Raw genomic sequence first — 23,914 nt, 5'->3', positions numbered from 1 at the left:
CTTAGCGGTCCCCCGACACCGACGACGCTTAGATGAAAAAATATATACTAAATTAACTTCAATTTTGCGGGAAATCAGCATAGTCCCAGCGGGATAGGGATAAACGAATTGTTCGCAAATGAAGTCGCGGGCAACAGCTAGGTAGTGCGTAATTATTTTTTACTTTTTAGTTCTTTTTTTATTTTTGCTGGCGCTTTTTATCGGGGGTTTTTTAAATTTTTATTGCTTTATTGTTTAACTTAAGTTAAATTAAGTGTTGTGTTTGGTGGTGGTACTGTTGGAACCGTAAATAAACCATTTTCCTTTCTTTCTTTCTTTCATAATTTTACTTGCTCGATTTAAAATATAATAAAGTGATAAAAAATTTAGTTCCGTGGTATTTATTTCAATTTTAATTTAATATATACATACCAAATATGAATGTAAGTTAAAATGTACTAAATGATTTCCTTTATGAAAAATCCCTCAAATTTAATTATTATCGCATTTTTATAAAATTAATTGCTTTAAAATGGGTAGTAATGGGTTGGGTTTCGTGGGATGACCATCGTAAGAGAGGCAGACCGAAGAGAAGATGGCGGGATGACTTGGACGCATATCAAATAGAGTGGCAGGAGCATGCTCTTGATAGGGACGAGTGGCGGAAAGAAGTGAGGCCTTAGCCCACCTCTGGGACACTTTAACAGGCTAAAAAAAATGATTTAAAAGTTTTGAACTAATTGTGCAATATAGTTACAAAATTGCAGTTATAAAAAATCAAAACTATAAGGCGCATGCTAGCTTAGGATTTAAATAATACGACTACATACACGATTTTATTATCTGAAACAAGATACGATTACGACTGATATGTTTATTATGACAGAACCCTAATTCTCAGTATATAAGCAGTGCTAAGTGGCACAAAAATTCATTTATAAGCCAGAGATAACGTACAAAAGTTCGATTGACAATGAGTTTTTCGGGGAAAGTGGTATTAGTGACTGGTGCCAGCTCAGGCATCGGTGCCGCTACCGCAATACTGTTTGCTAAAGAAGGTGCCCGTGTCGCCATGGTGGGTCGCAACGAGACCAAACTCAGCAAAGTCGCCCAGCAGTGTGCAGCGCACGGCACAGCACCGCTTGTCATCAGGGCTGACGTGGCCAATGAAGAAGAAGTGAAAACTATAGTCAAGAAAACAATCGACCAATTCGGACGACTAGATGTGCTAGTGAATAATGCTGGTACGGGCCAAAATGCTGCAATCACCGATCCCAATATCTTACAGACATTTGATACGGTGATGAATACGAATTTGCGTTCAGTTGTTCAACTGACTAGTCTTGCTGCACCTTACCTTGTGGAAACGAAGGGAAATATAGTAAATGTCTCAAGTATAGCAGCACACTGTGTGCTAGGTGCAAGTTTCATGTCTTACTCTGTTTCAAAAATTGGCTTGGATCATTACACACGTTGCGCCGCGCTGGAGCTAGCTGCTTCTGGAGTGAGAGTAAACAGCGTCAATCCTGGTCCGGTGAGAACGGATATTGCTGAAAATTCTGGTATGGTTCCACCTGGTCAAGGTGATGCAATGTGGGATCAGTGGAAGTCAATGACTGCTTTGAACAGAGTGGGCGAGTCGGAAGAGATCGCTGACCTGATTGCCTTTTTAGCCAGCGATAAAGCAAGGAGCATCACTGGTTCAATCTATGTATCTGACAATGGCAGTTTATTGAAAAACTAGATTCTTTGAACTATGTATTAAACGAATTTTGTTATAATTGGTGATATTATATGGGATCAAGCAAAAGGAATGACCACATTGGGTAGAGTGGGCGAGTTAGAGGAGATCGCTGACCTTATTGCCTTCTTAACCAGCGACAGGGCAAGGAGTACAACGGGTTTTATTTTTGTATCTGACAACGGTGCCTTGTTGGAACACTGAGTTAAATAGTTTAATTTAATGTAATAAAAAAACATGAGGTCGTAGCTATTCGCTCTTTGAACACTGTAACAATAACTAAATAAATTATGATTATTTTAGAAAAATATTATGTGTATGCATAAATAAAGCACTAATAACAAAGTCTCTTAATTTTGTTGGAGTGGGTTGGAAGAAAAAATAAAAAAAACCAATGCTAATGCTTGCTAATATAAAATGGGACGTTTGTCCTATGCACTTTTCCAAAGGTGGAAGGAACCACAAAAAAAGGTTCAGAAATTGTTACCTGTATTATTGTAACTTCATTATTTGTAACACAAGGTGGATGTATTAAAAAATAGATAAATTAAAGTAGATATGAATAATAATATAATCATGTATTGCACAGAATCGGCTAATTTTAATACATGCATTGCTGTTCCGCCTGGGAAACAATAAAGTACAACTCGGAATGTACGCGCAATAATGTACGGTGTGATAATAGAAGCTTGAGGTCCCAGGTTCGCTTCCCGTGTCGGGGAAGATATTTGTATGAGAAATACGAATGTTTGTTCTCGGGTCTTGGGTGTTTAATATGTATTTAAGTATGTATCTATCTATATAATTATATATATTCGTTGCTTAGTACCCATAACACAAGCTTTGCTAAGCTTACTTTGGGACTAGGTCAATTGGTGTGAATTGTCCCGTGATATTTATTTATATTTATTTATTATCATGGTCGCGCATTATCAGGGCATACAAAATATTGCGCGCGCTGTACTGCACGTAGTGATAATGTACGACGTGATAATTTGAATCCAATCGATTCGAATGAATAGACATTTTTCGCCGCGGATTGAGCGAGCGCAGCGAGCGATATCGATAGAGTTGGAGCAGATCCGACCCGGCCGGGTGGTTGAAGGGCGAGAGCGGCGAGCGGCTACCGCCTCGCTCGCGCGCCCTCGCCCTTCGTTAGGTATTTTTTATATTTCAATCACGGAAATCGTAAGGCACGATAATCGGAAGACATAATGCTTCGGATTATCACGTCGTACATTATTTCGCGTACATTATTGGTTCCCTGCTAGTTCGGTACGGGATGATAATGCACGGCATGATAATTCGTGCACATAAGCACGGATTATCAGGCCGTGCATTAACAAGTCGTACATTAACTATACCCTTCCGCCTTAGATACAGCTTTATCGATATCATTCTTATGATGATATCGACATGATTACTTGTACAAATTGATTATTGTTTACCTATTGTTATTTCTTACATAAATTAAATTTTTACTCTTCATGCTCGTTAAGTTCCTATAGTCTATGCTGGATGTAAGCTGCATAAAATGTTGTTTTTTATGCCCTTGTAGGTACATAAAGTTAAATATTTGCATAAGACCAAGGTAATCGGGCGAAAACAGCCAGTTTAAGAAATTTATAAAATTTTGTTTTAATGGGTTATTGCCGAAACACTGCGCTTCTCAACAAAAGGACGTCAGTGCCGTGAAGATACGCTACTTTTCTGGTAATAGATTTTAAGACTGTAGTAAGTGTTTTAAGTGTGTTATAACGCACATAATATTACTTGATTTTTTTCGTAATGGCTACGGAACCCTATCTTGGGCGTGTCCGACACGCTCTTGGCAGGTTTATTTTTTACATTTGCCGCGATTTGTCTGGCTTTCGTTGGCCAGAATCTACTTACCGCTCGAGATAAGGGAGAAGGAACTCTGAAGTTGAAAAATAAAATGTCTCCTGTGAAAATTTAATAACTTCCTATCTAGACTGATAGTTGTTGTTCAAAATAGTACCTATCAGATGCTATCAGTATAGTATCCTATCCTGATTTTTGTGAGCGATTTTTATCTAAATAATCAGTAACCTTGTAGTAACAAGGCTGATAAAACCTTCTCGATTGTTAACCTCTTTCTCATTTCATGTTTTGGTTCGTTTTAAATATTCAGTTCAAATTTCAATTTTCGAATATCCACTGTACTTTCAAATTCAGCACTTTGTTTTTATGTCAAAATTCATTAATTGTCACGATGTCAGCGACAGATGATCATGAAGAGGTGAAGACATGAGATGTTCAAGAGGTTTATTAAATGTAAGATAGAAGGCACCTGTAACAATGCATACAAAAACGAACTTAATATAAAAACAAATAAATTTGGGACGTTGTTAATAAGCTTAAACGGTTTCAAATGTTGTAGGACTTACAATTGTGCCTTCAAGATCCCTTGGAGGGTTAACTAGAACAGGATACTAATGTGTGATGAAACTGGTTATAAAACCCTAATTAACTGCAATAGGAAACTGTTATGATATTATGATCGAATAGGTAGTTTTTTTTATTCGACTGGATGGAAAACGAGCAAGTGGGTCACCTGATGGTAAGAGATTACCACCGGCCACCGCCCATAGACACCTGCAACCCCAGGTCAAAATAATAAAAGTATTTAGCACATCCTTACTCGTATAGTACGCCTGATGATCGCAGAATGAATTTTGACATAAAAACAAAGTGCTGAATTTGTAAGTACAGTGGATATTCGAAAATTGAAATTTGAACTGAATTTTTAAAACGAACCAAAACATGAAATGAGGAAGAGGTTAACAATCGACAAGGCTTGATCAGCCTTGTTACAACCTGACTAAGCATTAGACTGATAACTTACCTGCTAGATAAAAAAAATAAAATGATAAAAAATTTAGTTCCGTGGTATTTATTTCAATTTTAATTCAATATACGTACCTAAATTCCATAAATACTTAATTGACTTTATTTCATGTCCATGAATGAGTCCTCATTCTTTATTTTTATGGCATTTTTAAATCATTAATTGATTTAACATGAAAAGTTTTGAACTATACTTGAAACGTTTAGGTAATTAACTAAATGTAAACAAGCTGCAACTGCAATTAATATTGTAATAAAAACTAGACTACAGTATTTCAATACAGAAATGTAAATATTTTACAAACTATAAGGCATATGCTAGAATTTAAGTAATACGCTGTACGACTGATAAGTTTTGTTATGACAGAACCCTAATTCTCAGTATATAAGCAGTGCTAAGTGGCACCCAAATTCATTTATAAGCCAGAAACAACGTACAAAAGTTCGATTGATAATGAGTTTTTCGGGGAAAGTGGTATTAGTGACTGGTGCCAGCTCGGGCATCGGTGCCGCTACCGCAATACTGTTTGCTAAAGAAGGTGCTCGCGTTACCATCGTAGGTCGCAACGAGAATAAACTCAGTAATGTCGCCCAGCAGTGCGCAGCGCACGGCGCAGCACCGCTCGTCATCAGAGCCGACGTGGCTAACGAAGAAGAAGCGAAGACCATCGTCAAAAAAACAGTCGACCATTTTGGGCAGCTAGACATCCTGGTAAATAATGCCGGCATAGCTAAATTAGCTCCAGTTACTGATCCAAATATCTTACAAACATATGATTTAGTGATGAAAACAAATTTGCGATCTGTTGTTCAATTAACTAATCTCGCTGCGCCCCATCTGGTAGCAACCAAGGGGAATATCGTCAACGTTTCAAGTGTAGCATCATACCGTGTTGCAGCAAACTTCATGTCGTACAGTGTTTCAAAAATTGGCATTGATCACTTTACACGTTGCGCCGCATTGGAGTTAGCGGCTTCAGGGGTTAGAGTGAATAGCGTCAATCCTGGCCCGGTGAGAACGGACATTGGTGAGAATTCTGGTATTGCTCAACCTGGTCAAGGAGATGCAATGTGGGATCAATGGAAGTCAAGGACTGCTTTGAACAGAGTGGGCGAGTCGGAAGAGATCGCTGATCTAATTGCCTTTTTAGCCAGCGATAAAGCAAGGAGCATCACTGGTTCAATCTATGTATCCGACAATGGTACTTTATTGAAAACTAATCTCTGAGCTATGTAATATACGAACTTTGTTTGACTGTCAGTATTTTTTTTTATCTTTTCTTACCTAAGTCTTTAGTAATCTAAGTATCCGACAATGGTTCTTTATTGAAAAACTAGTCTCTGAGCTAAGTACTTAATATACGAATTTTGTTTCGTTATACATAGATGTTTTTTATCTGTCGTTACATCTAATAAGACTGTGCACTTGATTATATTTTTAGAAATTAATTGACTTTTTCTGTTGTTTTTTTCCACAACTACTATAATTAAACAAAATTAATAGAAAAAAAAACATTTAGTATGAATCAACTCAGCATTTTTAATATGACTGCTTGGAAATTTTCAACTAGTGCCATTCATGAACTACCACCTTTATATCTTGCTACTCTGCAACCACACGTTAAAGACAACTACGTCCATCTAAACACGCATCTATAGGTATATAGTGTACATACATGCAAAAACATCTATAAGAGTTCATTGTCAAAGCTTGACCGTTCCTTAACAAAACTGCGAGACACGGAATATTTAAGCAAAACAAGCTGTCTCTACTTTTTTCTGTTAAATATTTTTCAATTCGATCTGTATGGGGGGTCATTTCCATAAACAAATGTATTTAACGAAATATACCTAAAGTTATTGACTTTGGAAACACCTATTAACAAGATGTAATAAATCACGTGGACAAAGTGGTGTGTAACATGAAAACGGAACAAAAAAAACTTTTTTTAGGTTAACCGGCCCTTAGGGTCGGGTATTGTTGGATAGGCCTTTCAAATTTTGTTTAATAATAACACGCAAAATTGCATTTTAAATTTTCCATGAGCTCTTCGTTGACAAAATTTCAAAGCATCCTTCACACAATATCAAAGTAAATCAATGTTATTTGCGTAATACCCATCTGTATTGGGTCCGCGTGGGAACTACCAGATCATGCCCTTTTATTCTGAGAGGAGGCCTGTGCTCAGCCGTGCGACACTTTACAGTTGATGTCGAGGGCCTGTTGATGGAATCAGGGGGTAGACAATAATCTTCAACGGTTTATAGTATTAGAAACCTCGTGTTTAAGTTCTTTTGGGATTATTACGAGTTCTATTCTTTCAACATAGTTGACAACGAGGGTGCCGAATGGCGTAAGATATGGTTCTAAGCCCTCCCAAAAATACAACGGTCTTAAATTTTAACTTGTAGTTTATTATTGTGTACTAAATATTGTTTTCTTGTTTTTGAAAAGCTAATAAAACTTTTATTGCGTGAATAGAAGCTAGTTGGTTATGACAGGACTTGTTAACGTTACCAAATTCACATTATAAGTAACGTTACGTAACGGTAAAATCGTAAAAATACCTTGTACCGGTATTAAATTATAACCGGTATAAAATTAACGTTACTTGATAACGGTAAATTTTCTTTACCTAGTAGCTAATAGTAGGGCTTGTTAACGTTACCCAATTCACAATATAATAACGTTAAAAAAGCAACACTACTTCAATCGGTAATGTTTATTTTTAGTTTTTCCGTGACCATGAGACTTGAAATGGACTAAAAACGTCGGGATCAAAATTATGATCGCGAATGCGTGATATAATCCGTAAAAGAGTTTTATTTACCATGTAAGGAATAGCAATTCTTATTTTTTTTAATACGAATTACATACAAGCACAAACATATATTGTTGTTGAGTATATTTAATAGCATAATCAAATTTTCTGATTTAGCAGAATGATGACCAGGAACGTCGCTATACCTAATGTAAAACTGAGAAGTTATCTTTTAACGATACTTTTGAACTAACGTTAACAGCTTACAACGTTACCATTTTTATACCGCAAAAAAATAGTCTGTTTGACAAAGGTAAAGATAACAACTTTTTAACGGTATTTGAAGCCCTGGGTTATGAATATTCTCGACCACGTAAACCAGGATTTACAATCTTGGTTTCGCGTACCCTATTGTTTAATTTGCGTCTTTGATATAAGAATACTAGATGTTTTTTTATAAAATTATTAAATTTGACATATCATTCTGGAATCAATGTGTATTTATTATACGTATTTTACGAAATGATACGACTGATATAATGCAGATTACTGGATGACTAAGCAATTATGAGCTCCGATTTATAAAAAAGTTGATAGTTGGAGAGCGGACTGCAAAATTTCGTACCTACTTGATACCGCGATGAAATGCGTAATAGTTTCCGATAAAAGTGATGCTAAGTCCATTGCCAGATCCTAAGTACATTGTGTCTTAAGGGCGGTTAATAAGGAATTACGAACGAGAGTTTATTAGTAGACGAAGTCGTCGATGTTCGTAATTCTAGTACTCGTATCGCCCGTGCGAAATACAATGTTTTTCATCACATTTGCGAGTAAAATTAATATTTTTACAAAAATTGCCGATACCGCTGGCTGCGCTCTGCGCTGGCCCAGCTCCCCGCCGAAAGCAGCTGCCTGACGTGCGTGCGCGAGGTCCAGTGTTGTCACCTTAGTTTTAGTAATGGGGGCAGTTGAAAAAGCTAAAAAGGGCTAGATCGGGCTAGATAGAGCACAAATTACTAACTAACAAATAATTTACTAATGAAATCAATTATTTTTATTTTTATATTCTTAAGGACACCAGGAAGCGGACTGATTTCACACTCATTAGTTATGTTGCCATAATCGAACAAGTGGTGTCTACCACAAAAATATAAATAAATCAAATATCTACGACACAAATCGCGAAAGTTCAATGTTATCGCGATGCAAGCATGGCGCAAACTTCAGATTTTGGTGCAACGAGTTCACCTACAGTAAAAAGTGCTAGATCTAGCCCCAAAAGGGCTAAGATTACAACACTGGCGAGGTCCCCCTGTAGGTCGTGCAGCAGTATTAGTACGGGCAATGACTCATTTACCGACCTTGGGTTTCATAACAAGAACAAAAGGTCGAGGGTTTTATTTGGGGGGTTGCAACCAAGGTTACGCCATTGCATTGCATGTTATTTTGCATGTTACGACACTGTTTACTTGACTTTGTTTACCAGCAAGTGTGATGAAAAATGTATGAATGAAGTAAAACAATTGTTTTAGTTCATTCATAAATTTAATCCTCTTGGACTATATTAGGTACGTTCCACTGCAGGGTACAGACCTCCACTCCGAATGAGAGGGCTTGAGCTGTAGTTCCCACACGGGCCCAGTGTAGATTGGAAACTTTACACGCAACACTGAATCCTTTGGTAGATGTGTGCAGGCTTCCTGATAATGTTCTCCTTCATCGTGTTGTTACAGCCCACCTGTTTTATATTCAGATTAGCATGACATGGCATTCTGGAACCAATGTTTAAGTGATGAACAATAATTTTCCAAATGACACGACTCGTATTTCATAAACGACCTTAGATGACTAAACAATTATGAGCTCCCGTAAAAAAGTTAGGTTCCGTAAATATTAGTTTTTTTGTAGATTTTTTTAGACTTGTAAAGTACTATGGCTATATAAAATGTATGGGTTGCAAAAATGCATCCAGAATATTTCAGCAAGTGGTTTGATGACGACCTTAACACTCTTGTTAATATTATTCAAAAAAATTATATTGTGGTTGACAATCAATTTACATTGGCATTGATAGATGTTCAAAGTGCACCGCGTCCAATGAGGGACTAAACTGAATAAAAAATTTGATTAAAAAAGTTTACTGGGGTGTTCAGTTAAACCTGTTCAACGACCTGCTAAAATATTATGGATTAAATATAATACAACTTTCATAAATCTATTTCAGTATTTGTTGTTTCACTTACAATAGTTCTACCTCTTTAAATAGAAAAGAGGTAGAAATAAAAAAAAACACAAGCTAATACAATAAAATATACACTGATCGCACTCGTCACTATACATTTCTCCCTGACTAAGTTACAATAGATTACGTACGCCTTACATACAATGGCCAAAGATGAGGCGAAATATCTCAAATAATTATCACCGGACGCAACCGCTTAGTGTGATGGTGAAAAAAGAACAATCTAAATGAATAAAGAACCTTCCATCGATAATTTGGGATCTAGATTTTGATCCCAAATTATCGATGGAAGGTCGCCTGTATAGTTCCATTATATTTACACGGATACAAAATAAATCTAATTTTTTTTTAAACCATATGTATTATGTACAGTCGAGTTCATAAACTTGTGAGCAAAAATTTGATCAAAAATATCTGAACACGACTCTTTTGTTACGGCGTAGAAGCGTGTTCAGATATTTTTGATAACATTTTTGCTCACAAGTTTATAAACTCTGCTATAAACAGCGCTGTACCTATAATATCCGCTTTTTATAACGTTGTTTGATGGACGAGTTTATTTCACAGTTTATTAGAACCCTACCGTCCGTTACTGCGTATATAAGAATGCTTCATTGTACTTATGTCAATACATTACTAGAACAACTTCGACTTTGCGTGTGCACGTTTCGATAATAATGAGTTTTTTAGGAAAAGTTGTGATAGTAACAGGTGGCAGTTCCGGGATCGGCGCAGCCACAGCAATACTGTTTGCTAAAGAAGGTGCCCGCGTCGCCATCGTGGGTCGCAACGACGTTAAACTCAACAACGTCGCCCAGCAGTGCGCAGCGCACGGCGCAGCACCGCTCGTCATCAGAGCCGATGTAGCCAATGAAAAAGAAGTGAAGACCATAGTCAAGAAAACAGTTGATCAGTTCGGACGACTAGATGTGCTGGTAAATAATGCCGGTATAGTCAAATATGCTCCAATTACCGATCCAAATATCTTACAGACATTTGATGTGGTGATAAATACGAATTTACGTTCAGTTGTTCAACTCACCAGTCTTGCTGCACCTCACCTTGTGGAAACAAAGGGAAATATTGTGAATGTTTCAAGCATAGCAGCACACCGTGTTCTAGGAGACAAGTTTATGTCGTACTGTGTTTCAAAAATTGGCTTGGACCATTACACGCGTTGCGCCGCGCTGGAGCTGGCTGCTTCTGGAGTGAGAGTGAACAGCGTCAACCCTGGTCCGGTGAGAACGGACATTGCTGAGAATTCTGGTATGGTTCCTCCTGGTCAAGGTGATTTAATGTGGGATCAAGCAAAGGAAATGACTACATTGGGCAGAGTCGGCGAGTCAGTGGAGATCGCTGACCTTATTGTCTTCTTAGCCAGTGACAAGGCAAAGAGTATAACGGGTTCTATCTTTGTATCCGACAATGGTGCCTTGTTGAAACAACATTTTCCATTTGATATTTAATTTAAAGATGCCTTAAGTTGAGCGCATTTCCCTTTATGCACTATAATAATAATTTTAGATATATTTTGGTTATTTTAGACAAATGTTATGTACAAACAAAGTATGGGTCGGAGCTATGAGATAAAGCTAGTATACAAGTAGGTACCTATATTAACAAAAACAAAAATCAATGGGTAAACTGAACACTCAACTGCAAAAAGTATATTTGTAATTTTAGCACTGCGTTCGTGATTATGAAATCAATAGCAGATTCAACTCTAACATGTTTCACAAGTTGTCTTAGACTTCATTCTCGTCACAGCATCGAAAATGATACCATAGTTTGTGCTTTTTGAGCGAACACTCTGATGGAGATATATTAGGTGCAGAATAAAATTCCCAAAATGAGCATAATTCATTATAATGAAAAAAATATTTCAGTATACGTTCACAGTTTAGAGGTCGTAAGGTGAGTAACAGGACAATTTGCATTTTTCATAATGATTAAAAGAAGATCCTGAATCTAAAGATATAGCAATGTCACGTCGATGCCGCGGCCGTCTAAGTACGGTTGGGGAAAGTACTCGGCCGGAACACACTGTCTATCTTTTACCTTGCTTTGTATGATTGCTTGTTTGATGAAGTATATAAGAAATTTGATTTAGTTTATTAGTGTATAGATAAATAAATGTATTTAATTGTATTTGTAATGACAACGCCAATCAATCACAGAAAATACTAAGTAAAAAAGATTTTCTCTCTTTTGCAAACGGTACTTACCTACATGCTTTCCTGCCTTAGTTAAAAGTTGAAGTAGTTGTGTGGGCTTAGTTAGAGGAGCCCATTGCGTAGTATCCTTATGTCATAACCCTTTCTATGTTGTTCTGCTTAGCAAAAGTACTTTTGCAGGCTACACGTTCAACTATCCATCTATAGTAGCCCTTAAAGAGCTCGTCTTCTTCTCTCTGCTTTTCCAGTACCGTTTTTCTCTTGCTACTAGCTTTCAGTTAACGCGAGCCTGCTGCCGGATACCGTCTGTCCATTATCTGGGTGGTCGCCTTCCAAGCGTCGTAAGGTGGTATTCCAAGGCTTTGTCTGCCACCACTGGCGTTCTCAGGCAGAGAATTGTCAACAATAATGACGCCTCGAACAAAATATTCCTCATACATCGTGCACACCTGTACCTACGTCAACTTTAAGGTCCTCAACGACAGCATCCTACGCTCTCCTTCTATGTCCGATTGTCCAGGTCGTCAGAGAGATTAATGGTGATGCAGTACTCAAAGGTATTTAAACTTATAGATTCTACTCAGTACTGTTCTTTCAAGCTCAATTGGAGGAATATACAGCGGTATTTTGTTATTAAATTTAATTTAAAGTTTAATATCCCAGATGCCTCGAAAATAATTAATCTAAGGTAAGTAAGTAGGTATAATTTTGTTGCTATAACAATCAATTACACCTTTGTTGATTTCAACCGCACTGAAGGACCTGTTAAAATTAATAGCAAGAAGTTTGCAATCTGCAGAAATACGAAATCTACCGATAGTAAAATCCACTGTTTTGCTTGCTTATAATATGCTTTTTATAATGTTATATGTTATACAGTCTGTTATGAAAATAATTTCAAACATTTACAAAACTATATTCGCCTCATGATACTTAAAAATATTAATAGGTTTTATATAATATATATCATAATTATGGCTGTGTTAAAAATATTAAATGGTCTTTTCTTGCTGTTGATCCGGCTGAATCCAAAACTGTTTGCCAAGGCCAATAATATGATTTGCTTTCAGAACTTTACAGTTTCAAATTCTGGTTTAGTCTATTAGGTGTTAAATAAATCCTGGACATAGACATAATTATTCTGTTTTTTGTCCCAATGAGTATTATTGTTTTTTTTTGACTTAACCATTTTTACCAAACATTTAAGAAAAAAAAATTGTTTAATAATTGATTCAGGCGTTACGATAATCTATGAATGATTGACACAAATTAATGATGAAAAATACACAGTTGATAGCAGAGAAGGAAGGTAAAAATAGAGGTATTGTAGTTTGTCATTTCACATGATCGTTTGTTATTTAATCGTACTTATGTTCCTCTTTTATTGTTATAGAATTGGGCGCAAATATATTTAAAATTGAATTTTGATCGTGAACACTATCATTGGTAATATAAAGCTGCAATAAAATATCTCTTTCAAAAGATTTGTAGGTAATGGTAAAAAAAGTGCTTAAAATAATTTTATGTAAAAAAAACATACCGTTGTCTAGCGAATTGTTAATTATAGAAGTATCACCATGAGATTTACACAAACTGATACAAAGAGATATGAATTATAAATGACTTATACCACGCGACATATAAATCTGCCTAAAAGTTCATTACTTAATACTCAGTTTTGATGCATTTTTGAGATACATTTTTTATGCGACGTCTTTACGTTACTCCCGGATTGTGTTCGAACCGCTTAATGGTATAGTGCCTATTCAATTATTGGAATTATACCTTTATAGTTTTTGTGGTACTAGTCGTGGCAATGAAATTTTAGGCAAAGTTAGGCGGCGGAAGGTATAGCAATTTTAAGTTCCGATAAAATACTGAGTTCCGTAGATTTTTTTATAATTATGAATTCGTAAATAGTTTAAAAACTGTATTGCAGATTTCTTTCATCTTCATAGGATGGGTAGGTATTTCTTGTTCTAATGTTAATGATGATGATAATAAAATAAAAAGACATCATGTCACTATCAATCAACTTTATCATAATACTATTTTATGTCCATGGCTTCACCTTCATTGATGGCATCACTCGCATGTTGTCTGCTGGATGTCATAATTGTCATATGTCAATGTATTTTTTATTATTATTATCTTTTTCATTTATATGTACTGTGGCCACGATAATGTGGGCTATACAGGCAACTAATATTTTAGGCTCGTAGCTTTTTTGTGTTTGTTTTGTGTGACTTTCCGTAATTTCACTCTTCTGTGGCCCGGCGGAAGACCAGTGCTGGTTTTCAACCAGCGATATGCTGAGCCGGGACCTTTTTATAGGGGCAACACTTCTTATTATTATTTTTTCTAACCTGTGTAATGTGTCACTGATGTTATAAATAAATTATTTTCTTTCTTCCTTTCTTTCTTTATTGAAGAATTTCTTATCCCGGGGTTTCGAAATAACCTTACCTATTTCTTGTTGACTTGACCTACACCACAACTTATATGGAATGTTTTAGCTTGTTGTGTCCAAAAGATCAATGATGGCTTTTTATACAGCGTGTACAATACAATACTATACAATACAATGACTATTTAACACCAACACATCATAGTAAGCAGTACAGAAAGCACTGGTAAGTATATAGATTTTCAAAGGTCTCTCCTCCATCCATCTCTTCCAGGCATCCTTTAGAGTATACGTACGTACGACCATTACAACGCTGCTTTTTAGGGTTCCGGAGCCAAAATGGCAAAAACGGAACTCTTATAGTTTCGCCATGTCCGTCTGTCTGTCTGTCTGTCTATCTGTCTGTCTGTCTGTTTGTCCGTCCGCGGCTTTGCTCAGGGACTATCAATGCTAGAAAGCTGTAATTTTGCATGGATATATATGTAAACTATGTCGACAAAATGGTACAATAAAAAATAAAAATAAATTTTTTTTAGGGTACCTCCCATAGACGTAAAGTGGGGTGATTTTTTTTTCTCATCCAACCCTATAATGTGGGGTATCGTTGTATAGGTCTTTTAAAACCATTAGGGGTTTGCTAAGACGATTTTCGATTTAGCGATTTGTTAGCGAAGTATTCAACTTTAAAGTGCAAATTTTCTATAAAATCGAGCGTCCCCCCTCTCTAAAATCTAAACTAGTGGGTGAAAAAATTTGAAAAAATTCAGGATGGCAGTAAGTACATCAAACTTTCAAGGAAAACTATAAGTGTTAAGTTTGCTTGAGAATCATTAGTTGTTTAAGAGTAAATAGCAGCCTAATAAAATATACCTAAACTATGGATGATTCCGTATAAAATACGAAATCCTTAGAAAAATATTACTTTTTTTTTGTAATGGCTACGAAACCCTATTTCAGCCGTGTCGGACACGCTCTTGGCCGTTTTTTTAAATTTAATTGCGAATTAGTAATTAATGCTAAACTTTAAATTAATTGCAATCGTTTCACAGTATTATAACCAACACCTATTTCTTTTTTGTGGTTGTATCAAAAATACCCACTGTATGTACAGTACCCGGCGATAAATATTGCACTTCGGTCTTCGAAAAAAGATAATTGGCTGTTCACGATCACGACGATTTCCGAACACTGGCCACCGTCCATCAATCATCGTATTTATTAAGTGACATTTTATATCAAATAAATACTGCCCCTTTATGGACCTAATTAGTTTACGTCAAATTAATGACATGTAAACGAGAGGTGTTGCAACTACTAGAAAAATGACAGTTCCCTCTTTTTTCTTTTTTCTTTTATTTTATTTTATTGTACTCTATTGCACTGTACAACGATTGACAACCGTCACATAAGTAGTGTGTGACAACCAAAGATATTGTGACAACGCTCTACGAACCCGAAATTGGCCGAGTCTCTTTCCAGAGACCGATGTGCAATCTTTATGGCCGGGTACTGTAGGTGCAAATTCCTTAAGATAAAAAAACAAAACATTTATTACGAGATCAAATTTAATGTCAAAGTTCCAGATAAACACTTGATATACTCGTACGAACTAAGATTGTGACTGTGATACACGTGACTTAAGAGGGAAGGGAGGGAAGGGGGGATCTAGAGAATATATCTTCTAACCTTTCTACAATACGTGTCTGATCGTCAAGTTTACTATACGATTGGAACGAACCCTGATTAATTTATATATATGTAGAAATATGAGTATGGTCCTTGTATAGTCATTACTATGTGTGGTTTATTAAGGATTGGCATTATAGCACTTACGAAACGCCAGTGTTGCCATGCGTGGCGCGCTTGACAGAGCCTGAGATCTGGACGCGGGAAAAGCGATCGTCAATTGTCAGTTTGTAAAAGAAGTCTGGCCCGAGTCGACAGTCTCAGGAACTGTTACGCGTTTCTTTATTATTTAGCTAGGCTTTTCCTTAAGTTATTGTGAATCGTTATGATAGTTGCATTTCTAAGATTTCAGTGAACGAGTGTCGTATTGTTTTGGTTTTATCTTGACCAGAATTAGTGGACTTTTGTTAGTTCTTCAAAATAGTTTCATACTCTGCCCGAATCCCACTTGTTATGCCCACATTGATCATGTTACGGTCGGATCCCGGCTCTCTAAGTCCTATCTTACGACATATAAATGAACTAGCCTAATCAAAAAACATACATAGACGCTACGGACAAAAATTGTGCCAACAATGAGTTTTTCGGGAAAGTGGTTATAGTGACTGGTGCTACCGCGTCGCCATCGTGGGTCGCAACGAGACGAAACTCAACAACGTCGCCCAGCAGTGCGCAGTGCACGGCGCAGCACCGCTCATCGTCAGAGCCGACGTGGCCAATGAAGAAAAAGTGAAGACGATTGTCAAGAACACAATAGAACAGTTCGGACAGCTTGATATCCTGGTAAATAATGCGGGAATATACAAATTGGCCCTTATCACTGATCCCAACATTTTGCAAACATACGATGCAGTGATGAATACGAATTTGCGATCAGTTATTCAACTGACCAACCTTGCTGCGCCCTACCTTACGGAAACCAAGGGAAATATTGTGAACGTTTCAAGCATTTCATCGCATCGCATTTTTGGAGAAAAGTATATGTCGTACGCTCTGTCTAAAATTGGAATGGATCACTTTACACGTGCCGCAGCCTTGGAGCTAGCTGCTTCTGGGGTTCGGGTGAACAGCGTCAACCCTGGGCCGGTGAAAACGGATATCCTTGATAATTGTGGGGTAGCCGCGCCCGGTAAAAGTGATGAGATGTGGGAACAATTTAAGGACGTCACGCCTTTGGGCAGAATTGGGGAGCCAGAGGAGATCGCTGAACTCATCATGTTTTTAGCCAGCGACAAGGCAAGGAGTATTACGGGTTCCATATTCGACTCTGATAACGGATTTTAATTGAAATAGCCTGAAGCTTAAATTCATTTATTACAAATTTTTTGCTCATTTCACTTTGTGCATGTTATGTTATGTGTAGAACTCATAAAAGCAAAAGTAAAATAAGCAAAAAGCTTGTATTTTCAATATATTTTTACCAAAAAAAAAAACTCATTCTTATTATAAATGTTTTTTGCTAATCTTTCCTATTTGTGAACAGTCGAAGAAACAAGATCACGATCAAGGTGCATACTTTTTGATATTTACGACAAACTCTCATAAGTACATTACGACGATACCTATTATGGTATTAATAATTACCAAAAAGTTCTACCGTAATATGTACATTACGTGCCCTTGGCAGAACATGTTATAGTAATTACATGGCAACTGAAGCTCTGAAGGTACAGTAAATGTTAATATTCAAAAGCACCAATCACAATAAGACAAAATAATCCCGGCTTATATGCTATTAGGCAACATTATTATAGAATAGCGAATAGTAAAGGTGCCGATTATACTAATAAAATAGTAGTAATCCTAATAAAGTAGGGATAGTAATAAAAGTGTTGCTAATACTAACAAAGTGCAGCTTTGGTGCGTAACTATTGATATTAGCATTGAATAACTCGAGTTGATTTATTTAGTAGTAAAAACTTGGAGTTGATTTGGGTTTGTTCAAAAAAGTTAATCTAGCAAAAGGGATGGATTGTTTGGCACTTTGGTTGACAACAGTTATCTTGGTGACAAGGTCGATAAGCTTATTGCTGAATTTGAACATACTGATAGTCTTTGGTATTTAGCTACTTTTATTTTATCATCTATTCTAGTTTAATCTTTTTGACGGATTTGTTATAATTTTGTAGATGTATTTAACATTTCGAACTAAAATAAACCATATTAATTTTGTTAAAAGACCATAAAGTAACTAGGTGATTCTTAGTATTTAAATTTTGTAATTGAAAACTCAACGCATTAAAATCTCCTACTTCATTCTATACAAATCTCGTTCTATCAAGGTGTCTAAAATTATATCCCTCTATATAATAATTTTATATCTAATACCTTTAAACGAGAAATTCATGTATATATCATGTATTCTTGTAGAATCTCGGAAACGGCTCCAAAAGAAGAAAAAGGGGTTTTCGGGGATGATAAATCGATCTAAGTTGGTCTTATCTCTGGGAAAACGCCCAGGTACCTACTTTATATTATAAATGCGAAAGTTGGTAAGTCTTTTTGTTTGTTTCTTCATCATCACCGCTGAACCGATTTAGATGAAATTCGGTATACAGATACCTAGTTTAAATCTCGGGAAAAGGATACAAAGGATAGTTTTATCCCGGAAAAATGCATAGTTCCCGCGGGACAGCAATGACCGAATTCTACGCGGACGCAATCGCGGGTAACGGCTAGTTTGGAATATTTTAATGGGTGGCTGGGTCAAATTATTGAATGAACACCCCTCTGAAGAATCTCTGAATTCTGAGAGTAGACCAGTGCCCAGCAGTGGGACGTATATAGGCTGAGGATGATGATGATGATCCCTCTGAAGGTTTTTCATTAGAATTTTTGGTTATGTAGTCACGCGTTTGACTTTTGGAACTTTGAACATCGATGAATGTATGGTAACATCTGTCAACATACTTAAATATTTTAGGTTAATTTTCTGGGTCAAAGGCTGGCAAGAGCTAGCTCAAGATCGTAAGTCACTGTGCCCTGATAGTACCTAGTAAATAATGTTAGACAACTTTTATATCGCAAAAGATTTTTCATCTTGTCATGTTGCGTATTACTAACTTGTGATCGAATTCCAACAGTACCGCAGCAGGTTAATTCTTATCAACGTCGACGTCTCATTATTCGCGCGCCAGAGATCAGTATCGTACATATTGCAGCAGCGCCCACGCACTGCGCTCATTGTAGGTGTATAACACTCATACATCAGAAGAACTTTTATTCGTGCTTAGCTCCAGTTGCATCTTAGCATCATGAATGAAATTCCCGATTATATTTATATTTCTAACTTCTATTTATAACTCTACTAATTAGTGGGATAAAGCCGTAATGGGCCTATGACCTCACAAACAGGGGATTGCTTGATAAGCCATAGCTGCACAGGTCATGCAGACTCTGAAAGTTATTTGAATTTATTTATCTACTAGCTTTTGCCCGCGGCTTCGCCCGCGTGGAATTCGGTTATCGCGCGCTGTTCCCTCGGGAACTGTGCATTTTTTCCGGGATAAAAAGTAGCTTATGTCACTCTCTGGCCCATAAACTATCTCTATGCCAAAAATCACGTCGATCGATGAAAGACGGACAAACCTACAAACACACACACTTTCGTATTTATAATATTAGTATGGATTGAAAATAATCTTATGGAGTTACAGCATTGGCTAAGATAGCAACATGATAAGCGACCGTATTTTTTTACCATAATCCGCATTGTGCCTGCCTGGCAACTACCTAGCTATTCCTACCTACTAAGCTTCAGAGCTAGGCTAGCCCATGCAACCCCTTTTGTACAGTCAAGGGCACAGATATCGACACGGCCAAAGTTGCAAACATATGTATACACGGCCTTAATGTTAAGTGTCGTGTATACATATTTTTGTAACTTTGTCCGTGTCGATATCTTTGCAATTGACTGTACAGAGAGGAGGCCTCTGCTCTACAGTGGGTCGTGTATCAGCCAGAAATGATGATGATTATGATTCGGCTTCTCGATGAGGCACATATCATCATTCTTCTCACCTTTCACCCAGTGTTGCCACCTTAGCCCTTTTGGGGCTAGATCTAGCACTTTTTACTGTAGGTGAACTCGTTATTTAATGATTTAGTCCGGAAAGCCCGGAAGGCACCAAAATCTAAAATTCGCGATTTGTATCGTAGATATTTGATTTACTTATTTATATTTTTGTGGTAGACACCACTTGTTCGATTATGGCAACATAACTAATGAGTGTGAAATCAGTCCGCTTCCTGGTGTCCTTAAGAATATAAAAATAAAAATAATTGAAATTAGTAAATTATTTGTTAGTTAGTAATTTGTGATCCATCTAGCCCGATCTAGCCCTTTTTAGCTTCTTCAACTGCCCCCATTACTAAAACTAAGGTGGCAACACTGCTTTCACCGCGGTAAAATGTCAGCTTTATGTGTAACGTGACATACCTAAGCCCCCGAGCCAAGTGCGTCCGCTTACAGTTTGAGTGCGCGCTAAATCCTGAGAAATCGCGGCTCTTGTCGCCTTTCGACACTTGGAGTATGGTTTAAGTGAAGAACGATTTTATTTTGTGAAAAGATAAGAAATTTATCTTATTTAATTAATATAACTGTATAGTATTATACGTTGTCTAGGTAAGTATGATATAGAGAGAATGAAAATAAGTTTTACGAATAATTTTATTTTGATACAGCCTTATTTTTTTACTGTACTTTTTGTTGACTGTACTTGCACTGCCATCCAAGCTGCATATCCATACCAATTTTTAAATAAAATTGACCCAAACAAACTAACATCTTAAAAACAAATACGTTGCAAATTGAATTAGAATTTATAAAAACTATATTATTATAAGATTTTATTTCGATTATTTATAGATTTAACGATACAATATTTAGGTCCTATTCGACTACTTTTTAAGTGAAAATTTAGTAGTATACTCGGAGGATAAGAAATTATTAAAGGTTTATGGTACCTAATATTTTTTATTGAAAGAAGTTTTTACTCATTAATAACTATTTAACTCTATTTAAGTTTAACCTTGGCACAACTACAAACAAGCCCTGTGGATTAGTTACAAAATAAGAAAGACAGAAGAAGGTTGTTTACTGGTATCACGATAGGTCGGAGCAGCTGCATTAGGTACTTTTTAAAATAAGTAGGTAATAAAAATTATATTCGAACCAACCTGCCCAAAAGACAACCACTGTGGTTTTATGGATGTCTGATTTCTGAATGGTTTATTTTATACATAAGCAATATACAGGATCACTCTGACCATGGATGGGGCTTTAAACTCAAGGTTCGATTCTACTCGCATAATTAAGCTACTTTTGTTTTGTAACATTTAAAAATAATACTTAAATTTAGATAATTTATTAAGGAAAGTTTAATCGTTAAATCAGTGTATCGGATATGGCGGTGTTATCGCATTGCGTTTAAAAGCTTTTACACCTGCTGAGCTGGCAACGTTGCATTTTTGTTAGTTTTTCTCGATTATTCCATAAAAATTAAAGAAATTAAAAATGTGGTCTGATAGAAATCTTCTTAATATATAAGTTAATGTGTCTACTCCAATAATTATTCGTGATAAACTTTAATATTCTTTAAAAACAAACAAATGTTTATTAACGGTTTTTAAAGAAAATAAAAGTCTATCACGCATAATTATTGCAGTAGACACATTAACTTATATATTAAGAACAGTTCTATCGGACCACATTTTTAATTTTCATTCAATTTTTATGGAATAATCGAGAAAAACTAACAAAAATGCAACGTTGCCAGCTCAGCAGGTACTCGTATAAACGCTCTAAAATATTTCTTGTCATTTATTTGACATTTCTCAGAGAAACATTTATCAATGCGCTGTTAATTTTGTATTGTATCGCAAACATCGAAAATTACATTTAATCAGTATGAAAAAAAAAATAACAGTGATCATATTTTTAAATAGTTGCAAAACAAAGAAATTTCTGTAGTTATCTGCGTTATGAGAACCTCAGAGATTCCATTAAACTTTTGTATGACTCAGCATTTAGTTAAGGCGACATTTCATCACTTGTGCCACTCGGTGAGCGGATAATGCAGATTGATTCTGCTCAGGCCTAAGAAATTCGATTTGCGGTCGACATGTCGTCAGCGGCGGATTTGACGAAATATGTGGCATCTCGCGCCTCGTTCGTATATTTTTAGTAAATGCGTGAGAATGTTGTGGAAAAAATATGGAACTGGTAAAGTTGAAGTTTATATATATTATACAAGGAAAAACGTATCCAAAAAATTATTCTAGTCCCTTAGAAGTAGCACCTATCTATACCTATAAAAGTGTAACGTGACTGATTTACCTACTAACTGACGATTATGCACAGCCTAGACCACTGAAATGTACTGAAATTAATGTGTATTAAAAAGGGATTTTTCGTAATTTCTGTGCGAAAGGGAACACTGTTTTTTGTTCTTATACAGGAGTTAGTACAGACAGCGGCGGCCTTACCCGCTGCGAGGCTCCGGGCGGCAGGTATTTGCGAGGCCCTTTGCCTTTCGTGAAAAATATGTGATGTGATGCGAAAATATAGTTAAAAAATCTATATTTTTTTAAATTTGCTTGTGTATTGCCCTGTTCCCCACCCCATAAGGCCGCCACTGAGTACAGATATGTAGCAGTTTAGCAAGTACTAGTTTTAACTAGTACTTGCTAAACTACAAACTAACAATATCGCATTGATAGAAACATGACCACAGATAAGTTCTATCTATTTTATCCTTTACTATATTCGTTGTAAATAACACGCGACTGTCTTATGTCCAAAAAGTAACAAAATATCTGGCAACTAGCAGCAAAGAAGGAAAGTTCTGAAAACAATACATAGTGATGTCAAAAGGAATGAAACCCACCTATTTCAAGTTCTAAGTTCCCGTCCATAAAGCCTAACCAGCCAATTTATCCCGGCAGGGGGCGTATCGGTTACAACCGGAACTAGTGTTGGACTAAAAATGATACCAGATTGAGTTATTTTGTAAGAAAATATCACTTTTAGATATCATAATTAAATAGGTAGAGTACACAACTAATATTAAGTACCTAGCCCATAAGAGGATGACAATAGTGAAATATTTTTTTGAATTACGGTTATGGTGTCAATTTTGACTCTGGTTTGTGGATTTTAGATTCTTTTCAATACGGCCTGAAATGCTGGATCTAACTATGGTGGATGAAACTAGACCTAGATATATATCTCATCATACTAAGTATGATAGAGTGAAGGTCATAAAATATCAATAAAATTCATAATTTCATTAAATTACATGCCATTGAGTCAACCACAGTAGACAGTACTTATTATACCGAAATGTGATATTGAACACACATCTAGCGTAGGTGCGCCACTGAGAAAAGATACAGCATAAATAGTTTTATTTAATACATAATATGTATTACTTAACAGGCCATGTCAAACACAATAAAAAAATATGCTACCAAAATTAAAATTATTACTAATGACCAATACCAAATGTCGATACCAAAAGTATGAAAACAAGAGGGCCATCTCTACCGCGACAACCCTTGAGTATTCGCGCCACGTGCGACGTCGCCTTAATGTTTCCCGGATGGCCTTTTTAAAGAACAAAACTCGAACAATACAACTTGGCCCACTCCACTACACTGCGTAATGTATTTTCTATTACGAGGTTAGTTTACTTTATGGTTTGGCAACGGTTTGTTTTGGAGATATTTAGATGCACGTTGCATTTTGTTTTCACCGAGTACGATTATTTCGCTACTGAGTAAGCTTACTTTTACTGTGCGAAAGATATCGTGCAAACAAAACACACTTAAATAGCCATAATAAAATAAAACCTCCCTACTTTACATAGGTACTTAAGTGTACGTTAGGTATTTAGGTTGTATTTGCTTTAGATATTTCTGAGCAGCGTAAATAATACACTACAAAAAATACACTACAGTACCATTTTTATGGCTTATGAGTAGTTCTTGCGTAGTAAGTAACTTAATGAATGTGCATGATCTGTTTGCGAAATACCCACTACAGCCACTACAGCA

General features: G+C 36.3%; 4 protein-coding genes across 4 annotated transcripts; all 4 read left to right on the top strand.

Moving 5' to 3' along the window:
* Nucleotides 1-899: 899 nt before the first annotated feature.
* LOC141432070 (3-oxoacyl-[acyl-carrier-protein] reductase FabG-like) lies at nucleotides 900-2,065 on the top strand. The gene has a single exon (XM_074093453.1). It carries the CDS (start codon nucleotides 953-955, stop codon nucleotides 1,721-1,723), a length of 771 nt encoding a protein of 256 aa, XP_073949554.1. The 5' UTR covers nucleotides 900-952; the 3' UTR covers nucleotides 1,724-2,065.
* Nucleotides 2,066-4,990: 2,925 nt separating this feature from the next.
* On the top strand, nucleotides 4,991-5,844 carry LOC141432069 (3-oxoacyl-[acyl-carrier-protein] reductase FabG-like). The gene has a single exon (XM_074093452.1). The coding sequence runs from the start codon at nucleotides 5,043-5,045 to the stop codon at nucleotides 5,814-5,816; it is 774 nt and encodes a 257-aa protein (XP_073949553.1). The 5' UTR covers nucleotides 4,991-5,042; the 3' UTR covers nucleotides 5,817-5,844.
* Nucleotides 5,845-10,206: 4,362 nt separating this feature from the next.
* On the top strand, nucleotides 10,207-14,179 carry LOC141432068 (3-oxoacyl-[acyl-carrier-protein] reductase FabG-like). Its single transcript, XM_074093451.1, has one exon. The coding sequence runs from the start codon at nucleotides 10,270-10,272 to the stop codon at nucleotides 11,056-11,058; it is 789 nt and encodes a 262-aa protein (XP_073949552.1). The 5' UTR covers nucleotides 10,207-10,269; the 3' UTR covers nucleotides 11,059-14,179.
* On the top strand, nucleotides 13,042-17,167 carry LOC141431750 (3-oxoacyl-[acyl-carrier-protein] reductase FabG-like). The gene is made up of 2 exons (XM_074092927.1): nucleotides 13,042-13,075; nucleotides 16,440-17,167. Exons 1-2 carry the CDS (start codon nucleotides 13,042-13,044, stop codon nucleotides 17,141-17,143), a joined length of 738 nt encoding a protein of 245 aa, XP_073949028.1. The 3' UTR covers nucleotides 17,144-17,167.
* Nucleotides 17,168-23,914: the final 6,747 nt, after the last annotated feature.

The sequence above is a fragment of the Choristoneura fumiferana genome, chromosome 10, assembly GCF_025370935.1.
Source record: "Choristoneura fumiferana chromosome 10, NRCan_CFum_1, whole genome shotgun sequence".
NCBI classification, from domain to species: domain Eukaryota; kingdom Metazoa; phylum Arthropoda; class Insecta; order Lepidoptera; family Tortricidae; genus Choristoneura; species Choristoneura fumiferana.
This window is presented reverse-complemented; position numbering and strand designations above follow the sequence as displayed.

Excerpts from the sequence above, each read along its gene's own strand:
- LOC141432070 (XM_074093453.1), top strand. The coding sequence starts at position 953 with ATGAGTTTTTCGGGGAAAGTGGTATTAGTGACTGGTGCCAGCTCAGGC.
- LOC141432069 (XM_074093452.1), top strand. The coding sequence starts at position 5,043 with ATGAGTTTTTCGGGGAAAGTGGTATTAGTGACTGGTGCCAGCTCGGGC.
- LOC141432068 (XM_074093451.1), top strand. The coding sequence starts at position 10,270 with ATGAGTTTTTTAGGAAAAGTTGTGATAGTAACAGGTGGCAGTTCCGGG.
- LOC141431750 (XM_074092927.1), top strand. The coding sequence starts at position 13,042 with ATGAAAAATACACAGTTGATAGCAGAGAAGGAAG. Across the intron at positions 13,076-16,439 it reads GTTGATAGCAGAGAAGGAAG|TTTTTCGGGAAAGTGGTTAT; the intron begins GTAAAAATAGAG and ends GCCAACAATGAG.